Source organism: Colletotrichum orchidophilum (genome assembly GCF_001831195.1).
Source record: "Colletotrichum orchidophilum strain IMI 309357 chromosome Unknown Scaffold_150.1, whole genome shotgun sequence".
In the NCBI taxonomy this organism is placed as follows: Eukaryota; Fungi; Ascomycota; class Sordariomycetes; order Glomerellales; family Glomerellaceae; genus Colletotrichum; species Colletotrichum orchidophilum.
In genome coordinates, this window is record NW_019173106.1 from 83198 (window position 1) to 104560 (window position 21363).

The following is a 21363-nucleotide window of genomic DNA, read 5'->3' on the forward strand; positions in this document are numbered from 1 at the left end:
GCAAACTTTTCCACAAACGCACTCGACAGATTCGCGGCGGCGGCCTGGGAGATGTTGAACAACAGGTCGTCCCTGCCTATTCACACCCGACGTTCTCGTGGGACGGCACGCTGAGCTCTAGATCCGTTCGGCGCATGTCTCTGACCGCGTTGTAGTCGAGGGTTTAGTTCGATATCTCGTCATAGACTTTATATTTGTCTACAGTCTGCGGTGACGAAGATGGTGCGTACGAGAAAGAGTTGAGGTTTCGAATCGAGTATGAGGCGAGTAACTTTTCTTCCAGACTACCATTTGTGACGGTCGAGCGGTAGGGCACACTCAAAGGCAGTAGCATCACCGGCTTGCTTCTTGTTTCCTGGGGTGCCTGTGTTTGCTTTCACCGTGGCGAACGAGACGATCAATACCCTCGAGTCTTGGGAGGACAGAGTGTTCCCGGGCTGCGTTGTAGTCTGAGCTGTGAGCTCGACTGGTTGCCCGCTGCCGTCATCAAAATTGGAAATGTTCATGTTCATCGTCGGCAGCTCGAACTCGATATAAGAAAGCTTTTCGCTGGGGCTCAACAATGCACTCTGCATCGACCAAGGAACTGTAAGAGCGCTGTCCGAGGCGACAGCGTTACCCATGGATTTCACCAAATGGCTTGAGATGTTGCTGCAAGCGCTGCAAACCGCCAACGAATCATAAGTAGTCCAGGTACAGTGTCCCATTGCGCAATCGAAGGAAGGCTGCTGGCTGCTGTGAGAGTTGAGGTTATTGAATCCTGTCCAGATGGGGAAAGCGAGCCGATATCGTACTCAAGGAATATTGGTTCCATTGAGACTATAGTCCACGGTCCTGGCAATTGGATGACCTGGAGAGGGCTGCCGCCGCTGAATCCTGCCTTGCAGACGTCGAGTCTCTTTGTCGTGCCGATGGATGCGATGGTATCGAACTGGGTTAACTCGACTTCTTTTTCGTAGAATTTGACGACAGCCTGGAGCAAGGGTTCGAATTCGAGCAAGACGATGGTTGCCAACGCGCCAAGAGATACCTAGTGCCTTTATATCACGTTTAGCCCAATAGCCACAGCTGGAAGACACCATCTTACCTGTGCTTGATACACCGTAGAAGACGGGCGCTTCCTTGGGGGCCATGTCCTGCTTCCTCAAAACTGTCGTAACTTATCATGTAATCGCCCTTCCGCTTGAACCAGTTCCATTTCTTTTGAAGTAAGCAGGCGCCGATGGCGAACGCAAGAGTAATCCGAGAAACTGTGCCCAATATGGAGATGATTGTGTTGAAGGTGACGAAAAAGGACCATGTCGCCAGTGGCTTTCTCTCATACCTTGATAGAAGGGCAGTGACCGTGAACAAAGCTACAATAATGAGGATGATGGACCGTATCTCCAGTGTGCAGCTGGACTCGCTGATTTAAATCTTGGGGTTTCTAGGTTTCTAGCTTAGCTTTGTTCGAGGTCAGACTCGTAGTTTCGGTTGTAGGCTCGTCGATAGGTTTGGTGCTCGAAGCTGAGGTGAAATTCTCTAGTCCTCGTTGACCTCTTTGCTTCATCGTCGAGCAGAAAACCATCATGTGCATACCACGAAAGCCCCTCAGCAACGTTGCAAACACTTCATTGGCACCTAAATACACAGTCAGTGTGAACAGTGAGCCGTTTTGCCAACCTCAAACCCCATCCATGTGCAAATGCCAGTTGCCTTGTTTGATACGAAGCTGAAATAGCACTATGTACACTCCAAAGGAGGCGAAGGAGCATCGCTATAGCAGAAATGCAAGTATGCAACGCTTCAGAAGCCGACGATTATTGGCATGGCAATGCATTTCTGGCGATACGGTAGACGCTGCCCACTTGCCATGCTTCCACAATGCTACTTAAGGTACCGCGGATGTAATTCGCAACTCCCTGGTGGTTGGTCGCCTGATTTGCCCATCCATCTCCAGTCCTCCAGGCCTTGATTCTATAATGGTGCAGGATGAGCACGACGGGCCTTGCTGGCGAATTGATGATTGCGTTCAGCAAAGAGACAACACGCCTGCATCATCATCCTGTCTGTCTTGTGCTGATTTTGGGACGAAGCAGCTGAAGCAGTCGACTTTCGTGGACAAAATTATGGGAAGCTCTTGAGAAGCAAGAATGTCATGCAAAGAAAGGCAGGTATTTATACCGCGGTACGACGGATGACATCGGCGCCTGAACCTTGGGGCAACCGGTATTGCGCTTGTCTGACCGAATATCAAACTGCAAGCAAGTGTAAGGAAAAAGTTCAAGGTGTAAAAAGGCAAAAGAAAGATTACTGTGACCGCGGCAGGGTTCGAACCTGCGACCTCCTCGGAGTTCAAGTGTTCACATTGTGAACGAGGAATCATAACCACTAGAACACACAGCCGGATATGTTGAAAGATTTGGTTGACAGTGAATACTAGAATCATCAGCTGGCGGTTCACTGTGATGTTGCGATGAATTTTGCGCAAATGACCTTGCTAGGCACAGACAGTGACCCGGTAGCCAGGCAACTACTCTGATAAGACTTTTCCGTTTCACTGGGGAATCACTTTCTTTTAATTCAAAAACTCGGTAGCTCGATGGTTATAATTGGGTTTGGGTCAATGCTGGATTAGACTCGGCCGAAGTACCGACATAACACCTCTGTGGACATTCCCAACGAAGTACTCAGCACAACCTAAGGAAAATGCATTGTGACTTGAAGATGATTTAAATAACGGGACTGGAAAGCGGCACTAGATTGATGATTTCCATTGACTGAATTTGAGCCATGTGCAATGGTTCGAAACCTCACAACAAAAGAACGACTATCCGCCAAAGTTAGGCCGGTACCGCAATCGCAACCCCACCATCCACACAAAATTGAACAGGAGGGGTCAAGCAGTGACGCACCGTGGAACTCTGGGTGAGTGAACTTCTTCAACCACCAGAAAGAGCGCCAACAAAACACCAAAATGACACGGTTCCGCCCCTGTATAGACCTGCACGCTGGGCAGGTGAAGCAAATCGTTGGCGGCACCCTCGACAGCGCGACGGCCGAGCTCAAGACCAACTTCGTGTCGACGCACCCGCCGGCACACTTTGCGCGGCTGTACAGGGACAATGACCTCACCGGGGCCCATGTAATCATGCTGGGGCCCGGCAACACCGAGGCCGCGCGGGAATCGCTCAAGGCGTGGCCCGGCGGGCTGCAGGTCGGGGGAGGCATCAACGACACGAACGCGAGGGAGTGGGTTGACGCCGGCGCAGAGAAGGTCATCATCACGTCGTACCTCTTCCCCGACGGACGGTTTAGCCAGGAGAGGCTAGATGCGGTATTGCAAGCGTTGGGAGGCGACAGGAACAAGCTTGTCATTGACCTCAGCTGCCGGCGGCGCGGTGATGACAGCTGGTTTGTGGCTATGAACAAGTGGCAGACGATCACGGACATGGAGGTCAATCAAGGTATGTTCTAGCGGCACCGCTTGGTGATACGACGTGCGTCTGTGTCTGACTGAAATTTGATGGTTATGTTCAGAGTCCATCAAGCAGCTGGAGCCCTACTGCTCAGAGTTCCTCATCCACGCGGCAGACAACGAGGGTCTGCAAAAGGGCATCGACGAGAAGCTGGTCGAGAGGCTGGCTGAGTGGTGCAGTCTGCCCGTCACGTATGCCGGCGGCGGCAGGAACCTGGAGGACCTGGAGATGGTGAAGAAGCTGAGTAAGGGTAAGGTGGACCTGACGATTGGTAGCGCGCTGGACTGTTTCGGAGGCAACGGGGTCAAGCTCGAGGAGTGCGTTGAGTGGAATAGATCTCAACAGTAAATAAAATAGGAATTGGCAATTCACGTTCGCTGGATCGGGATGAAAGGCGTCACATCCGGCGGGCGGCCGTGCAACTTGGCTGGAGGCGAACGGCGATGTTGTTTCAGCCAGTGCGACGAGCAACGGTGGGGGGACGCACTAGAAGAAGCGAGGACAAAGGAACAAGAAGACTTAATGGACTCATGGAAGTGGTGCAAAACGCGCGATGTCGGCGCAGGCAGACACTAGTCCCCAACGTCTCCTCTCCTCTCTCCTCTTCTCTCGCTCTTGCGTGCCGACAGGACCCGGCGGCGGCGGCGATTCGCGACATAAACTTATTTCAACATGTACGTATATTGCATCGTACATGAGAGAAGGTGCCCTGCACGATGGTGTGCGTCGGCTACTCCTCTCTTGGGGCTGAAGAGGAGGGGGGACCAACAGGGTGCTCCTGGCCCTTGTGGACGGGGTCGGAAGATGAGGAGGAAGGAGGGGGGAGGAGGAGGAGGATAGGAGGATGAGGATACATGGATCGGAGCCCGTCTTCTGGAAACTGGGTCGCATCTGGCAGGACCACCAGGAAGTCAATTGCGCTGCACAATGGGACGGCATTCTCGCAAAGGGGAAAAAAAAAAAAAAAAATAAAGTTTTGTTACGTACGTGGTGGTATAGAGTATAAACTAGTGAATAGTATAAGAGACGTTAGATAGGGAGCTAGTATTAAATGTCAGTGAGCAACAATAAATATACTCAAAAAAAAAAAAAGGCTTCGCGCCGGCGGGGGCGGGGACCAGACGGTGCAGCTCCTAGGAGCAAAGTCCGGGCGGCGGGCGATCTTTTTCGTTTTCTTATACACACATGCAAAGTACTTATAGACTCTGTTTGTATACGAATCGGTGACCAATAAGCAGTTGGCCAAATGGGTCCAGAGGCAACGATAACAACATTGACAACGAGAAAGTACGGAGAGTTGCATGGTCAATCAGTGGCAGAAGCAGGCCGCAAGCACAATAACAAGAGCCTCTCTCCTCGTAACCTAGAGTGACATTGGATGACGAGAAGTCATAACACAGCCCACCCCTGGCGAGCACGGGCAGAGGGGGAACGTCTAAAGCAACAACGAGCTCCATATCGATATCCAGCCGACGGGCTAAAATGTGCAGAGCCCACCAAACCCACCATCTGATGGGATTGTGCGATACGATGCGATGGAGAGAAGCACGACATGCGGGAACCAAGCGTGGACTGTCCAGGTCCAGGGCAAGGCCTCGACTCCTCCGTGGTAAGTACGGATACTCGGGCATTATACCTGGTAGTCACCATGATGACTTGACCTGGACTGCAACAGCTGCAAGAACCCATGTCCTCAGCTGCTGTTGGCCCGGAGAATTCTCATGGTTCGACAACAACATTGACGGGGGGAATCAGACAAGGAGCGTAAGCCTGGTGGTTTCGGGCAATCAGCACACACTATGGTGCTGTGCATAGTACAGTGCTTGCGCGCACAGAAAGAAAAATCAGGTTCTTTTTGGTAACCATACCTCTCCTCTCTCTTGTCCTTCCTTTTCTCGCCAGTGGTCCCCTTCCTTCGCCTCGGATGCTTGCTTTTCTGGCTTGCCTCTGCCTTTCTCCCTGCAGACGCTACAGCGACTGACGATCAAAACTGGATATTTGGTAGATATTTACTTTCCTCCTCTTTACTCCGTAATAGCTAGATAACGCGTCGTCGTCGGCACAGATACAGCGATTGGCCATTACTCGCTCGCGAAAATCATGAATTGCATCGTAAACCGCTGAGCGGCGTCACAGAAAGAGTGGGCACGTGCAGCAGACGCCCGCCCAAAACCACCCCGGTCGTCGGCCGTTCCCCTCTCCCCAGTGGTCCATTTTCCACGCCTGGCTGCGGCTTGCCAGCAACCCCTCGTCCCAACTCCCCCGTCCAAGGTACGTACCCGGTCTTTTATCGACCCCTGCCACGCCAAAAACCACACTAAACACAATGTCGCCAGGAGCAACGTCACCGACAAAGAGCTGCCTTCCTTGTTTGTTTACTTCTTCCCCTCTGCGCACCAATCATCGGGCCCCCGCCTCAACCTCAACTCCTAACGCCCGCTGCCCTTAAACAACACTCGACCACATCGACGCATCACAACACACCGTCCCGTTCACCCTCTTGTTGTTTCTCACCACGACCGCCGTCAGGAACGCTATCCCATTACCTGTTGCTGCACTTTGGCGGCATCGCCTTTTTTGATTTAATTTTTTCGTGTGTGTTGCTGTTGTTTTGCGCTGCCCCCCCTCCTCCCTTCGGCACCCAGCATCCCCAAACTTCGGCTCTGCCCATTCCAGTCATCACCACCCATACCGAAATACCCTTCGATTATGACCCGAACCGGCATCTGACAGCACACATCCCCGAGAGGCAACTGAGGAAAAAAAAAAAAAGTCAGACATTCATTCTAGCAGACGACGTCCTTCTGCTGCGTTTTCCCCTTTGTGTATCTTGCGAACCCGCTCCGAACCTTGCGGCAATTATCCCGGAACGCACCGCAACAGAGTTTGCTCTATCCTGGATTTTCTTTCGAGTAGTGATCGCCATCACCACTTACTGCCATTGTTCCCCCCCAATGCGCTTGCGCAGTCACAACAACATCACACAAAATGGCGTCTTCTGAGGATCCAGTAAGTTCTCACTCGCAGCGTTGCCTAGACATCGCGTCTACCGCGACTAACATTCACCTTCCCTCCAGGTACATCCTTTGCGCATCAGCAAAGGCAGCAGCACTACGGGATCTCCCCCTCCTACCAAAGCAAACACCGGCATCCCTCGCCCCCTTTCCGAGCTCTCTCCTTCAGACCACAGACGGAACTCACCGAGCTGGAAGCAGCCTTCCAAGGTAAGCGGACCGTGTCTGAGACACAATCCCAGTCCAGAATTTCGACTAACAGCTGTCGTATAGAAAATGACCCTCAACACCGATTCCTCTCCATTCCAGTCATCCCCGCTAGAGACCACTACGTCCCCTAGACTGTTTTGGCAGAAGCGCAACCTGGACTCCATCAGCACCGAGAACAGTGGGTTATACGGCGGCGCACGTCACGGCTCGCCTTCGCCAACCCGACGCACCTCTATTGAACGTCTCCAGAGAGCCTCGCGCGTCAAGAACAGTAACATCCTCGCTCTCGAGCAGAAGCAGGAATACGATCCCACAAAAGTCCCTCAGATCGAGCGTCCCCTCGCTAAGCATTCGGGACCCTCGTATGACGGAACAACAACCATTATCAATGGCCTCCGATCCTCTGATTCACTGAACAGAGGCCTCGGTCACCAACGCAACAACAGCAAGTCGAGTATCCCCATCTACAGCCCGGCACCGAGCCCAACAAAGGCTTCCACACCAATGCAAGCCAACCCGTCCAACCCGCCGCGCAGCCCGGGCAAAGACCAAGGATCCCCTATCAAGTCGTCCCTCTCAAGAAGCAACTTCAAGAGCAGCTTTGACCCCGAGACCGGCACTTGGTCGGCAGACAATTCTTTCGACGATCGCGAGCTTCCTTCTGGAAAGTCGCTTCATCGCCACGCCAAGAGCGTCACTTTCGACGCGGCTCCTCCTCAAATCAACGAGTATGAGATGGCCACGCCAGATATCTCTTCCATAGGATCCAACTCGCGCGAGGGCAGCTTCGAGTCCATGGAAGACGAGGATGACGAGGAGGGACACTACCATTTTGGCGATCACGATATCGAGGGCGATAGCTTCGATGCGTCGCTGGAGGACACAGACAAGACTCCTGTCGTCGGCCCTGATGACTGGAGACAATCTACCGAGCGCATGGAAGATCCGTTCGATGGCAGCCCTATGCCAGATGCACCTCCTCCTCGTCTTGGTCACGCGGAACACATTCGATCTGACTCGTCTACCTCGGACCACCGCCCTCTGCCTCCTCTTCCCGGCATAGGCTCACCGGCCCGCGGCTCACCAGCCTTCAGCGACTCTCGGTCTTCCCCCGGCCTGTCTGCAACTGCTGAGAGAATGGTGGGTACCCACCGCAGCTTGCCGCCGCCGCCTCCGGCAGTTGCAAGCAAAAATGAAATCCAGAGCATTGGCAATGGCAAGATGACTCTCGAAGAGAGACTGAAGCTTATGATGCTCTCGGATGATCACAAATCTGCCAATGAGCAGCAGAGGGAGCGAAGACTTCGTCGTGGCGCTCAGCGTGATAAAATCCAGAGCCCATCATCCGATACCGAGACGGCGGACTCTAGCATGATCTCCGCCGATGCAGACGAGGCTGACGATACCATTGGAGATATCTCTGCTCTCGAGGACTACGAGCTGCCCACTCGTATCACCCGCGAATCCATCATGCGTCGCGTCAATGGCGGTGGCAATGAACAGGGAGGCGACTATTTCTCCTCCCCCGCGCCCAGCTCTAGCCCCGAGCGACCCAGTCCTGAGCGTCGTCTGCCCCTGCCTCTCGACCCGGATGTCCCGATTCCTTCAACGGAGGACTCCATTCTGGATGACATCTCTGAGCTTAGCGACGAGGGCAGTGTCATTATTCACAGAGACGAGGCTTCGGATGCCGACACTGAGTCTATCACAGACTTTTATGCGCGGTCTGACATTGACGAGAACGATGCCGATTCTGCCAGTCATTACTCTGACGGACCGGCACGACAGCCCGAAGTCACGCAGGTCAACGAGGACATCCTCACACCTTGTGCTGCTAGTCCCTTCCAGTCATTTGACTTGGCCTCAGAGATAAGACCTTTGGAGCTCAAGTCTGACAAGGCTTTCAGCCCACCCGAGCAAAGAGCTGAGTCTCCGGCTGGCCTCTCAGCGAGGGAGCTGACAACCGAGGCGAAGGCTGACGAGGTTGTCGAGCCTACAAGCGAGCCCCAAGATGAGGCTCGCGTGCAGTCTCAACCCGAACCCGAGGTCGATAGGGAACCATCGCCGGAGATGCAAGTTGATGCACCCGTCGACGTCACCTCTGAGCGCAAGCACAGCCTCCCTGAACTCCGGGGTGAGGGCAGAGACAACGAATTCTCCAAGGGTATGCAGTCGTTCATGCTTCCTCCACCCCCCGAGCCGTCTGCCCAAGAAGTCGAAGAACTTCAGCCACCGCCAAAGATGACAGACTTCCAGGCTGAGATGCAGCGGCCCACGACCCCGAAGCACCTCTCTAAACCTGATTACGACGGCTCCGGCTGGGGCGATCCAGAGGATGAGGAGTATGAAGACGAGCCCGGTACGCCCGAGTCTGTCATTCATCGACCCATGTCCGATTCTGAATCAGAAATCTTCGATGAGCCTCCCTTGGAATCTCCTGCTATCCCCGAGAGACAGGCAACAATCAAAGCCTCGGGATCCAAGCTAAAGACCAGACCCTCCAACACACCCTCTGACATCATTGCCATGAGGGAAGCCCGGCGCCAAGTTAGTCGCGAGGTGCCCGACATTCCAGCCATTCCCGAACGCCACCGCAACAGGCTCTCAAGGGATTTGCAGGGAGAACCCACTATCCACGATGACGAAGAGTTCGTCGACCGCCGCTCGAGCTTCAAGAAGCGCAGCCTCACATTGGATCTTGACTTTGGCCTCAGCCTTGATCAGGATTTCGATCGGGTCATTGAACAACAAAAGGTTGCTTTTTCTCAACAAGTACTTGAATCTCCTAGTATCGCAAGTGGTAGTACCAGCAGACAAGCGTCTAAGCCGACCGCAACCACGAGCAAAGTCATTTCAGCAGAGAAAGTGTTACAGAATGCTAACCAGAAAAACCAGCGCGGTTACCTCATGCGCCAAAACACCAAGGTTGTTACAGCGAGCGACAAGGAGTCTTCTGATATGTGGAAGACTCGATCCGCTGGTAACTCCCCCGTCAAGACAGACCGCCCTCAGTCATGGACCGTCGAACCCTGGAACGGTAGACCCAGGCAGAAGAGCATCAGACGCCGCGCCAACACTAGTGGTCCTGTCCCGCCCATGCCCGGACAGGAGAGCAACGCTCAGATTCTGAACCCCTTGGCCGAGGAAGACCTGAACCCTGAGCTTGCAACCGAGGAAAGCGGCGAGCGCGGTCGCCTCTTTGTCAAGGTTCTTGGAGTCAAGGACCTCGACCTGCCTATGCCCCGAAGTACGTCTCACCCTACCTTGTCTCCACCCCCAGATTACTGACAATATTTAGCCGAGCGAACCTGGTTCAGCTTGACGCTTGACAACGGTGTTCACTGTGTCACGACAGCCTGGCTTGAGCTTGCTCGCAATGCTCCTGTCGGTCAGGAGTTTGAGCTTGTGGTACCCAACGACCTGGAGTTCCAGCTGACCCTCAACGTGAAGCTGGAGAAGCCCGCACCTGCAAAGAAGGTGATCGTGCAGTCTCCTACTAAGGCTAGCAAGCCCAAGACGTCTACCTTTAGCAGGGTGTTTGCGTCCCCCAAGAAGCGCAAGGAGATGGAGATGCGCCAGCGCGAAGAGGAGGAGCGGGTGGCCGCTGAGCAGCAAAAGGCGGCCCAGGCTAGACAGATGAAGGTTGCGCCTACCGCTTGGGACTTGTTGTCTCCGCTTGCGGCTGAGGATGGCAGCTTTGCTCGCTCGTATGTGTGCCTCAAGGAGCATGAGTCACGCTGTTACGGTCGCCCCTACGTCGTCGACGTCGCTTGCTTCAACGAGTGGGCGACTGAAGAGGCTACTTTCGCCTCGAGCGTCAAGAGCAAGCGTGGCAACACTGCTGTTGTTCGCCGTGCTCCCTACAAGATTGGAAAGTTGGAGCTTCAGTTGCTCTTCGTGCCGCGTCCCAAGGGATCCACCGAGGAGGACATGCCCAAGAGCATGAACTCCTGTATCCGAGAGCTTAAGGCTGCTGAAGAGCGCCTTGCCAAGAACTGGGAAGGTCACCTGAGCCAGCAGGGTGGCGACTGCCCTGTAAGTTCCTCATCATATTCGCTTCGTGCCGACCACGTGCTAACCTCACCACAGTACTGGCGTCGAAGATACTTCAAGCTTGTCGGCCAGAAGCTCACGGCCTACCATGAGGCTACCCGTCAACCTCGGGCCACGATCAACCTGGCTAATGCCAAGAGGCTGATTGACGACCGGCGCGCCCTGACGGAACGGGAGACGACCGGCAAGGGCGGCAGACGTCGGCGATCAGCATTTGCTGAGGAAGAAGAAGGATACATGTTCGTTGAGGAGGGCTTCCGCATCCGCTTCAACAACGGCGAGACCATTGACTTCTACGCCGACACTGCTGAAGACAAGCAAGGCTGGTTGTTGGCCCTTACCGACCTCATCGGCACTCGTGGCGACGGCGAGGACGATGTTGGTGGTTCTCGCAAGCAGGGCAAATGGTGCGAGCTCATTCTCAAGAGGGAGGAGGCGCTGCGACGCCGGCAAGAGGGCCGACGGGTGCACTCGCGGACGAAGAGCACATTCAACTAATACCCCTTGTTTTCTTCTTCATGATTTGGCATGACCGGCACGAGTAGGGGACACGAAGTAATGGGGGACACGACATGATCTATGATTCTCTTGGACCTGGAGTTCGTGATCACATAATCATGTGTCTTTGGCCCATTGTTGCGATGGCTTGTGTCTGCTGGAGTGCGTGCGCCCTTGCCTCAATATCTAATAATCTGGCAGACAGGATGGCGTTTGGGCATGGGTTGGATGGCGATGGAGGAAATTCCGGAGATTGAGAGCTTGTTGTTTAGATTCGCACTCGGCTTCTTTTGAGCATCGTTCTAGGAGTCGGGTAGCCCGTTTATTGTACGTATCATGTTGTACTAAAATGGGAGGTTTTATCATTACGTTTGGCTATTGCAATTATATCGTGAGATCAAGGTTTCCTGGATAGTTCCCTACATGATGCCCACGAGAGAGTGAGCACGTTCGCCCTGTTCACCTCGGTGAGGATCAAATGAATGCATCACGTGCGTCGTGATGTGCATAAAGTTGCTGGACCCTTGCTCCATTGATATTCTCGTCAGTGGAGGAGGGAAGCCACAGGGCGCAGCTGGCCGGGGGAGTTTCACCAAGGTATCCATCCGGAATGTGCAGCGGGACGAATTGCAGGTGGGTACGTACCCATCCAAAGCAATGGATTGCTGCTTGCTACCTGAATTGCAGTGGATTGGTAGCAGCAGGCGGGCGGCAGCACCCACTTCATCCTCCCGTTAGGTCGTTAGTTTGGAAGGGCCCGCCAGCAACAGCTCCCAGCTATCTTATTACACCGAATCCTCCCCTTTTGGATCACCACGAGATCGCAGGCTACGTCGCTTTTTCCTACGCAGCATTGCATATCGTCTGCCTCTTTTTTACCGACCCCTTCCCCTCCTACCTCCCGCCACCCGGGTCTTCCAAACCATACATCATCCCCAATGGCGGGCCGCTTTGTGCGAGCGTCGAAATATCGTGGGTGTTTTTTGTCGCATGGCGCCGCGTTGCGCTGGGACGAATTGTTTGCTGACGCCCGATTCTTTCTCGTCCAGGACATGTCTTTGGCAAGCCGACCCGGAAGGAGTTCTGCTACGACAATCTTCATATCAGCCGAAATGCCTGGGACACCAACTTGGTGAAGGTAAGTAAGGGGTGTGCTCCTTTGCTTCTTTTTGCCTTCCTCCCGAGACAATTGACGGGGGGAGGGGGGAGACCGGGGTCGAAAGGAGACAAGAGAGAGGCTGACCAGAAACTCGTTACTTCCAGGCCAACCCCGACTACCTCTCCGTCAATTGGGATGCCGGCGGCGGCGGCGCTTTTGCTGTCATTCCCCTCGGCGAGAAGGGAAAGGTCCCCGACCAGATTCCGCTGTTTCGAGGTCATACCGCCACCGTCTTGGATACCGACTGGTACGCCGAACCCCGCGACCCGCGACCTGCGCGCACCTTTCCTGACGACGGCGAGCGCACGCGACAATAATACTGATGGCCACTTACTAGGAATCCCTTCAACGACCGCGTGATTGCCTCTGGATCTGAGGATGGAAAGGTCTTCCTCTGGCAGGTTCCCGAGAACTTCACCCTCTACACCGACGCTGAGGAACCCGCCGATGTCTCTCCCGTCAGCAAGCTCGCTGGCCACTCGCGGTTCGTCGCCCGCGACCTTCGTTTTCCCCTTGTCCACATATAGTCTCCGACCATGGTGCTGACATGCAGCGTACAGAAAGGTCGGCCAGGTCCAGTTCAACCCTGCCGCAGAAAACATTCTCGCATCCGCATCCGGCGACTTCACGATCAAGCTCTGGGACATCACCACCGGCTCGCCCACCCACACACTGAAGCACAACGACATCGTGCAGAGCCTGTCGTGGAACGCTAGTGGCTCCATGCTGGTGACGACGTCTCGCGACAAGAAGATCCGCGTGTGGGATGTGCGCGCCGAGAAGCCGGTCCACGAGGCCCCCGGCCACCCGGGCGCCAAGAATAGCAGAGCCGTCTGGATGGGCGAGCACAACCGTTTCGCCACGGCTGGTTTTTCGCGCATGAGCGAGCGTCAGCTGGCGCTGTGGGAGCCTGGTCGCAGTGAGCCGATTGGAGGTTTCAGCATGCTGGACTCCATCTCTGGTGTTATTATGCCTTTCTGGGGTCAGTTCTGGAGGCTCACGCCGCGTCAGGGACGATTGCTAAACTCCGGACAGATGACGGATCCAACTGTTTATATCTTGCTGGCAAGGGGTACGTGGTTCGTTGAGCGGGGTATAGTCGTTGTCGTGCTAATCACTGTTGTAGCGACGGCAACATCCGATACTACGAGTACGAGAACGACAAGTTCGAATACCTGAGCGAGTACAAGTCCGCCGAACCCCAGAGAGGCATTGCTTTCGTTCCTCGCCGTGGCATCAACGTAAGCCGACTCCAGGAAGCGCATGCTGAAATATCTGAAAGGCCACCTCTAACGCTGCCTAGGTACACGAGAATGAGGTCATGAGAGCCTACAAGACGGTCAACGACAGCTACATTGAGCCCATCTCCTTCACTGTCCCCAGAAGAGCCGAGACTTTCCAGTCTGACATCTTCCCCCCTGCTACTGGTCTCAAGCCTGCCGTCAGCGCCAAGGATTGGCTCGATGGCAAGACAGGTATCCCATCCAAGATCGACTTGGAGAGCGTGTACGAGGGTACTGCCCCGAAGGAGATCGCTTCCGACTATAAGCCGCCCGTCATCGCCTCGGCCCCTCCGCCAGCTGCAAAGCCTGCGCCAAAGCCCACTCCCGCTCCCGCTCCGGAACCCACTCCAGTGGCACGCTCGCCGCCTCCCTCTATGAAGGACCAGCAGGCTTCCATGTCTAACATGGCCAACAAGTTCAAGGATGATGAGCCTGCTGAGCCTGAGGAAGAGGATGACAACTCAAGCTTTGAGGAGGTACAGAGACCAGCTCAGCGTGCCGCAGCCCCTGCTGTGGCTCCCACCCCCGTCCGTGCCGAGCCGGCCAAGATACCTTCCCCCATCAAGGCCGCCTCTCCTGCTCGAGTCAAGTCACCTCCCGCACAACTCTCGCCCGTTAAGCCTGCATCCGCCAACTCACCTGCATCCTCAACTCACATTGAGTCATCCCTGGATCAGATCAGACAGATGCTCGAGCAGCAAACCAAGCTCATCGGCAAGCAAAATGACAAGATTAGCAAGCTGTCGGATGAAGTGGAGGGGCTGAAGCGCAAGGTCAACGCTGGCGGGTCTCAGGACCAGAGCGAGAGGATCAGACAATTGGAGCTGGAACTTGAAGCTGCGCGGTCTTAGAAATCTCCTCTGATGTCGTGTGACCTAGATCATGTAAAGCCAAGGGGGTCTACAGGGGCGTGAGAGTGCGAGAGAGAGAGAAGGGGTGTGTGCATCTGGGGATCAAGAGATGTGATGAAAACGGGGTTTTTGGGATGGATAGCAAGCAGTGATTGTCACAAGCAGAGTTAGTTTGGTGTTATAAGTACCTATTTTGTTCTCTTCTCCGTGTTTTTTTGGTGCATGGTGTGTGAGCGCTTGGCTGGTGCGTCAGATTACTGCCCAGGTGTAAAGAAGATGGGACACTCTTGGAGGTTTGGTTGGCATGTAATTGACGTGGTATCAGAGGTGATGAACCATAGACAGGCTCTACTGACTACTAATCTGTCCAGGTGATTGTTTCATCTGGTCCATTGGAGGTGAGCTATTCTTGGCACTTGGGGACTAGAAATAGTTCAGGTCACAGGGCGTGTCAGACCAAGGAAGTTTCTTTTTTTTTTTTCCCCTTTACCCCTTCTCGTCATTTGATTTCTCTAGAGATCAAGTGCTGTGCGCATGTGTCTCTTCTTTCATCTCATGTCGTTTAGAGGTGGGAGGTGAAGTCTCATGTAGTCTACACTGTTCAACTGTCCGGGCATTGTCGCATCCAATGCGCAGGACTTGGGTATCCCACCAAGGCTGACGGGAGCTTTGGCCTCTTTGACCCGGTCCCTATGGTTGTACTAGAGGCTACAGCCAATGAGAAGGTACCATCTAGCCACAGACCAGACGAGGCTGAGAAGAGGGACCTCTCAGACCCGCTGAAATTTTCCAGATTGTCAAGATAAGGTAGGCAGGTACTCACTCTTCTCTAGGTAGATTCACGTTTTTTTTCCCTCCCCCAAACAGCGCTGCAATAAGGGCAGCACGACAACGAAACAACGTCAACCCTCTCAATCATAACAAAAAGCTGGGACTCTTCCCCTTGGAATTGATTCCTCTTTCAGAAAGCAGCAGATCGAGAACAACAAGGGCAGAAGAAAGTTCGGTCTCTCCATCCACAGTCGGGAAAAAAAGAGGGAAAAAAAAAGCAAACATGGCTTCGGTCCTCGGAAAACGCAAGGCGCCCTCCTCATCCGTTTCCAAGACGAGCAAGCCGATTGCGACGGCGTCAAAGAAGACTGCTGCTTCACCAGCACTGAAGAAGAAGAAGAGCACCGAGGGCATCGAGAGACCCACCGCCGCCGTGACGAAGAAGACCTCGGCCCTACAGACGAAAGCGAAAAAGGGTAAAAAGGCACCACGGGTCGAAGAGGAGGAACAGGAAGAAGAGGAGGACACGTCCATGTTGGATGCGCAAGAGATTTTTAGGCGGCACTTTGAGGCTCAGTTCAAACCGGTCGAGGCCGCGGGGGCACCGAAGCGGAAGAAGAGCAGCAAGGCTAAGGCTGGTCCCGGGGGAGACGAGGATGATGACGAGCACAGTGGAAGCGCAAGCGGGAGCGGAAGTGACGAGGAGGCGGTTGACGGCGGGGAAGACGTCTTTGAGGACGAGGGTGCCGACGGAGAGGAGGGAGAGGGGGAGGAGTGGAGTGGTCTTTCTGGCGACGAAGGTACGTCGGTCGCATCGCTGGATGCGAAACCCAAATGCCATGATAGAGACCGTTTGCTAACAAGAGTTTCAACAGAAGGCGAATACGATGACGACAGTGACATTCCCTACGACGACGTCGAAGAGAACCCCGTCATCGAGGTCGTGGACCACACGAAATCCAATACCCAGCCCATCGCCAGCATGAGCAAGCGCGAACTCAAGGCCTTTATGGTATGCCGCGTCTCCCTCTACTTCCCTCTCTCCCCTCGCACAAAGCCAAGCCAAACCAAGGGAAAACCCCCTCTCGCTAACAATGGAACAAAAAAAAGTCCTCCAAACCCCCCTCTCAAACCGACCCAAGCCCCTCAACCTCCCAACCCCCCACCGACCCAGACGACGAAAACGACAAGTCCATGCTCGCAAACGACCTGGCCCTTCAACGCCTCCTCTCCGAATCCCACCTCCTCGCCCGGCACGCCGTCACCCCCTTCTCCAACCCGACCTCGGCGTCAAAGACCTTTTCCGAAGGCAAACTCCGCCAGCGCCAGACGGACCTGCGCACGCAGTCCCTCGCCGGCGCGCAGGGCGTCGCGGGCGTCAAGTCCATCTTTGCGCAAGAAAAGATGCCCATGGCGTTCCGAAAGGGCATCGCCGCCAACGCCGCCGCGCGGGAGGAGAAGCGCAGACGGACGGCGAGGGAGAATGGTATCGTGCTGGAGAGGGAGGCGCCCAAGAAGACGGCGGGGAAGCAGAGCGGCGGCGGCGGACGGTTTGGGCAGAGGGGCCTGGACGGGCTTGATGTCGGGAGGATGAGGGGCGCCGAGCTGAGGTTGAGTGAAAGGGATGTTCAGAATATCGAGGGAGGTGGTGGTGGTGGTGGTGGTGGTGGTGGTGGAGGACGCGGTGGACGTGGAGGTCGTGGTGGAAGGGGCGGGAGAAGTGGTGGTGGTGGAAGGGGCTCGCGGAGGTAGGTAGATTCTCATACTACGCCGCAAGAGTACAAAGCCTTTGCGTCTACGAGATGGGCATTGTAGGAAATCTTGGCAGCGACTCATATTTGAATTAGACAGAGCGTCATGCAAAACATTAATGTCTACGGAGTATGCTCTGCCTGACTTCCACCATAGCTACGCCAGAGCGAGTCTGAGAGTAATCACTTCGGTTTGATGGTCAACCCAATGCCGAGGGCATCTCTGTTGCAAACCTATTCCGAGGCAAGTACGTGCAAACATCACGCGCATACAATTGAATACTGGAAGCATCATGAGAATGAAAATTGTAGTCAATGTGAATCAACATTCGAGACTCTTGCTTATTATTTCGTGGCAAGCCCTGTCAAGCACTCTGAAGAGTTGCTGGACAGCCTTCTCCTCCCCTGGTATCATCTGGCCTTCTGGCAAGTGTGCTCTTCCCGACTATGCCTCTCCAGCACAAAGAAAAAAGAAACAAACTATATATACATGTGCGAGTCGTTTCTCTTCTTCGCATTGCGACCCGAAGCTCATGCATAAAATCTCCCTTTTCGACGGGTACGGCCCATACATCGAGATCTTCCCAGTCTCTCCGTACGTACCTCTATGTGTGCGAGTTCCCTTTTGGTGTCCGAGACCAACGGCCAGACTCGATGCTGAGCACATGAAACTGAAACTGAAAAATAAAAATTCGCCGGGAGCCAAAGGAACAATTGTCCAGTCGCTAACGCGTGCCGAAATCCATCTTCTGGATGGATGAAGAAAAACTCGTCCCTGACCTATTCCGAACCTTTGTCATAGCCATGCCGCCCTCTAAGTAACACCGTGTCGAAGGAAACGTAACTCCAGTCATAACGAGAGCCTGAGCTCGTGAGGTGCCGTCTCTCACATGATGGCGCTCGCATTCACTGTCGGCTGGCTGATGGTCATCGGCATGCTGAGCGTTTGCAAGCTGTTGAACGATTGCGCCATGCCGTTCGATGTCGGCGGCGTCGAGCCATGGGCGACGCCGTTGAGCGACGCGGTAACGTAAGCGTTCTCGGAGTTGGGCGATGCCTGCTCCAGCGAACCGAGCTGGTCCTCGCCAGAATACTCTTCCTCCTCTTCGCCGGAGAAGTTGAGAGCAGCCTCACCGTTCTCACCACGGTCATGAGTACGCTTGTGTCTGCGGAAACATCAAAGTCAGTCCATGTTATGCGACGAGATTGTTTCTCCCCGAGTTGGTGGTTGAGTAGTGATGATGAATTCTGTGTTGTGGCGCGGCGGTTTGGACGTTGGTTTTCATCGCTGGGGGTCTCGCTCCACAATACATCTTTCTTGACAAAGGAAATGACAAAGGAAACGAGATGAAGGAAAATTGGGGCATACTGTGCTAGGTTGTCTGATCTGGAGAATGCCTTGCTACAATAAGGGCAGATGTAGGGTCTTTCTTGTGTATGTGTTCTCACGTGTCTGGAAGGTTTGGTCAGATTTCAGGCAGGTCGTTTTTTTTTTGTTGGTTGATCACAAATAAAATCGAGTCTGGTTCTTACCTCTTGAGGTGTTCTAATCTCTTGAAGAGACGACCACACGTGGGAATAGGGCAGGAGTGGGACTTCTGGGGGTAGGGACCAAGTTCCATGACAGTCGCGGAGCGGGCTCTGCGAACGACGCCGTTGGGGCCCTGCATGCCAGGCCGGGGCGCGCCGTTCATAGAACCATCACCAGACATATCATCGTGTTGGAGGTGGGAGTAGTCTGGCTGCTGAAGGGACATGGGGTTGAGAGCGGGGCTGCCCTCGACAGTGGACAGCGGAGTGCCGTGCCGAGACAGGTCCAGCATCTCCTTGTGCTGCTGGCTTACCATGGACATGGCGGAGCTGCTGTAGGCAAGGCCGGGTGGGGAGTTGTCTGCAGATTCATCGCCTTCAGCCACAGGACCGACAGATGCAGAGACCGACCGCCGGAGATCCGAGGGTCTGTGCTGCTGCTGGTGTTGTTGGTGCTGGTGTTGCTGTGCGGCAGCCTGTGCCTGCGCTTGGGCAGTGGCAGCGGCAATGGCTGACATTGACGGCGGGATGGATGAACGCCGCCTCCTCTGCTTGTAGGTCGGGGATCCTTCAATCACAGAGTAGACGTTGTTCGAGCCGTAGGCCCTCGAGAACTGAGGGCCGGCTAGGTTGGAGGGGGGGAGCTGGATCATGCCGTTGAGGCCGTTGACATTGCCGCCCATGTGGTCGGGGATGGCAGTGTAAAGACCCGTCTCCTCGTTGGCGATGTAGGCAGGCTCCGCGGCCATGCCCAAAGCCTGCTGGGGTGGTGTGATGGGCTCAAAGGAGATTCCCCGGTTGCTGTAGTCCTCATACTGAGAGGAGACGAATGATGGGGCGGGAGAATACTCGAGGCCGTAGGCGGGCATCGAAGTGTGTCTCTGATGGCCTTGGGTGATGGGAACGCCATTCTGGTTGTACTGGACGCGGGCGAAATCGGGTTCCCTCTTGACCATCTGCTGCTGAGGCATCTGTTGAGGCATGCCCATCGCTCCGTACGGAACCATCGACTCCATACCATCCTGCATGGGAGCAACTGATTGAGGAATCATCTGCGGGGGTGGCATGTTGTCCATAGGTCTCATGATTGGCGAGGTGGACTGGGACTGGGAAAAAGTGACCTGTTGCGCGTTGAAAGAGGAGGAGTTGGCCTGCTGAGCCTTGGTGAGCTGCTCGTAAAGCGACTGAGACGAGTCGTACTGGAATGACAGAGCAGGCTCGCTGACGGCGACAGTGGTGGCTTCCTGACCCATCTTCTCTCGCTTCAGATCCCGCTCGAGTGCGTCGAGGAAGAGTCTGTCGTGGGGTACGCTATACCAGTAGAAGACCTTCTGCTTCTTTTGCGTCCGAATGCAATTGTTCTTGTAGAGGAAATCGAGGAAGGGGCTCTTGGGCTCCTCGAGCGACGCATCAGTTCCCGACTTCAGGTTTCTCAGGTCCGAGAAAATGCCCTCCTCGAATTTCTTGGAGTTCTTCACTGGACGGCCAAAAGCCTGGAATCTGAAGGAGAGACATCTAACGATGTCGGTTCCGGAAATGTGGAAAAGGTTGTTCCACAGAACGCAGGAAACGTACTCGCCGGTGGGGAGGAGAAATCTGCGAATGTACTGATCGGGTTGCCAATCGACAGGAGCAGAAATGAGGAAGTATTTCACTGCGAGATGTGTCAATTGAGAAGTCCCAAAATTGGCGTTCCAATCTTTGACTTACGGTTGTCAACCTGTTGCAGAGCGACCTGGGCGTCATGGGGTAACGCCTGCTGGGCTTCGGTGCTCAGCATGAAGGTCTCTGGTTTTTGGGGAGCCATGCCCGCGGCGGCATGTTGTGAGTACATCCTGTTGGATCTGTGATGGGGTTTGACGACGGGTGTCGGTCGCGTCTGACCGGATCGAGAGCGAGATCGCGCGGGTTATTCGCCTCGGCAGTGTTGCAGAGGTGACGGAGAGTCAAAGAAATGTTGTGGAGTTGTCCTTTTTTTTTTTTTGCGAGACGGAGATTCGCAAAGCTGATTGAAGGCGCTGCCCTGATGGATGAGCCCGGTGATGGGAATGTTGCTAGTTTCTTTTTGTTGGATTTTGAGACTTAAATCGAGTCCAGCCCGGAGGAAATAACTTTTTTGTTGGCACACAGCTGTAAACCAGCACGACCCAAACTCGACCTCAAGCGAATGATGGGTGATTTCGACTTCGCAGATCAAGACCGTCAAGGTGCTGCGAGGGGATGATGGTGATTGTTTATCGGCGCCTTTGGTCTCGGGGTGGAGCCTTGAGGTCGAATGAATTAGGGGTCGTTGAAGACGGGGCGTCAATTGCAAAACAATAAGGTAGAAAAGCTCGACGAATGACCCTGCGCAGGAACTGGTTGGCGACTAAACAAGCTTGGTGATTGCTGGCGCGATGCGATTCGCGATGATGGACAAGCTTGCGACAGGCACTGTCTGAAGTGTCGATGGGCGGGATGATGTGCCTCGGGGGTGGTCAGTCCTGATGAGATGGGAATAGAAACGGGGGTGGGAGGTATGTGCGGCTCCGACGAGGAGAAGGGGAACAAGGAGGAAGGAGGCAGAGGGAGAGAATGGAAAAGAGAGATGGGAAGAAAAGAAGAGTCTTGTAAGAAGAGATATCAGAAGAGTTTGGGAAGGGGGGGGGGGGGGGGGGGGGGAGGTATGTGCGGCTCCGACGAGGAGAAGGGGAACAAGGAGGAAGGAGGCAGAGGGAGAGAATGGAAAAGAGAGATGGGAAGAAAAGAAGAGTCTTGTAAGAAGAGATATCAGAAGAGTTTGGGA

General features: G+C 54.5%; 6 protein-coding genes across 6 annotated transcripts; 4 read left to right on the forward strand and 2 right to left on the reverse strand.

Moving 5' to 3' along the window:
- Window positions 1–284: 284 nt before the first annotated feature.
- Window positions 285–623, reverse strand: CORC01_12361 (uncharacterized protein; the record flags this gene model as incomplete). The annotated part of the gene is made up of 1 exon (XM_022623982.1): window positions 285–623. The coding sequence occupies one exon, from the start codon at window positions 621–623 to the stop codon at window positions 285–287; it is 339 nt and encodes a 112-aa protein (XP_022469535.1).
- Window positions 624–2956: 2333 nt separating this feature from the next.
- CORC01_12362 (phosphoribosylformimino-5-aminoimidazole carboxamide ribotide isomerase) lies at window positions 2957–3806 on the forward strand (the record flags this gene model as incomplete). Its single annotated transcript, XM_022623983.1, has 2 exons — window positions 2957–3446; window positions 3520–3806. The coding sequence occupies 2 exons, from the start codon at window positions 2957–2959 to the stop codon at window positions 3804–3806; spliced, it is 777 nt and encodes a 258-aa protein (XP_022469536.1).
- A 2640-nt stretch (window positions 3807–6446) lies between these two features.
- On the forward strand, window positions 6447–11233 carry CORC01_12363 (PH domain-containing protein; the record flags this gene model as incomplete). The annotated part of the gene is made up of 5 exons (XM_022623984.1): window positions 6447–6467; window positions 6536–6682; window positions 6746–9929; window positions 9981–10717; window positions 10772–11233. The coding sequence occupies 5 exons, from the start codon at window positions 6447–6449 to the stop codon at window positions 11231–11233; spliced, it is 4551 nt and encodes a 1516-aa protein (XP_022469537.1).
- A 938-nt stretch (window positions 11234–12171) lies between these two features.
- CORC01_12364 (WD repeat domain-containing protein) lies at window positions 12172–14526 on the forward strand (the record flags this gene model as incomplete). Its single annotated transcript, XM_022623985.1, has 8 exons — window positions 12172–12205; window positions 12283–12371; window positions 12497–12639; window positions 12730–12876; window positions 12953–13374; window positions 13428–13464; window positions 13519–13633; window positions 13696–14526. The coding sequence occupies 8 exons, from the start codon at window positions 12172–12174 to the stop codon at window positions 14524–14526; spliced, it is 1818 nt and encodes a 605-aa protein (XP_022469538.1).
- Window positions 14527–15580: 1054 nt separating this feature from the next.
- On the forward strand, window positions 15581–17049 carry CORC01_12365 (uncharacterized protein; the record flags this gene model as incomplete). Its single annotated transcript, XM_022623986.1, has 3 exons — window positions 15581–16097; window positions 16173–16309; window positions 16408–17049. The coding sequence occupies 3 exons, from the start codon at window positions 15581–15583 to the stop codon at window positions 17047–17049; spliced, it is 1296 nt and encodes a 431-aa protein (XP_022469539.1).
- Window positions 17050–17934: 885 nt separating this feature from the next.
- Window positions 17935–20412, reverse strand: CORC01_12366 (STE like transcription factor; the record flags this gene model as incomplete). Its single annotated transcript, XM_022623987.1, has 3 exons — window positions 17935–18214; window positions 18582–20232; window positions 20289–20412. 3 exons carry the CDS (start codon window positions 20410–20412, stop codon window positions 17935–17937), a joined length of 2055 nt encoding a protein of 684 aa, XP_022469540.1.
- Window positions 20413–21363: the final 951 nt, after the last annotated feature.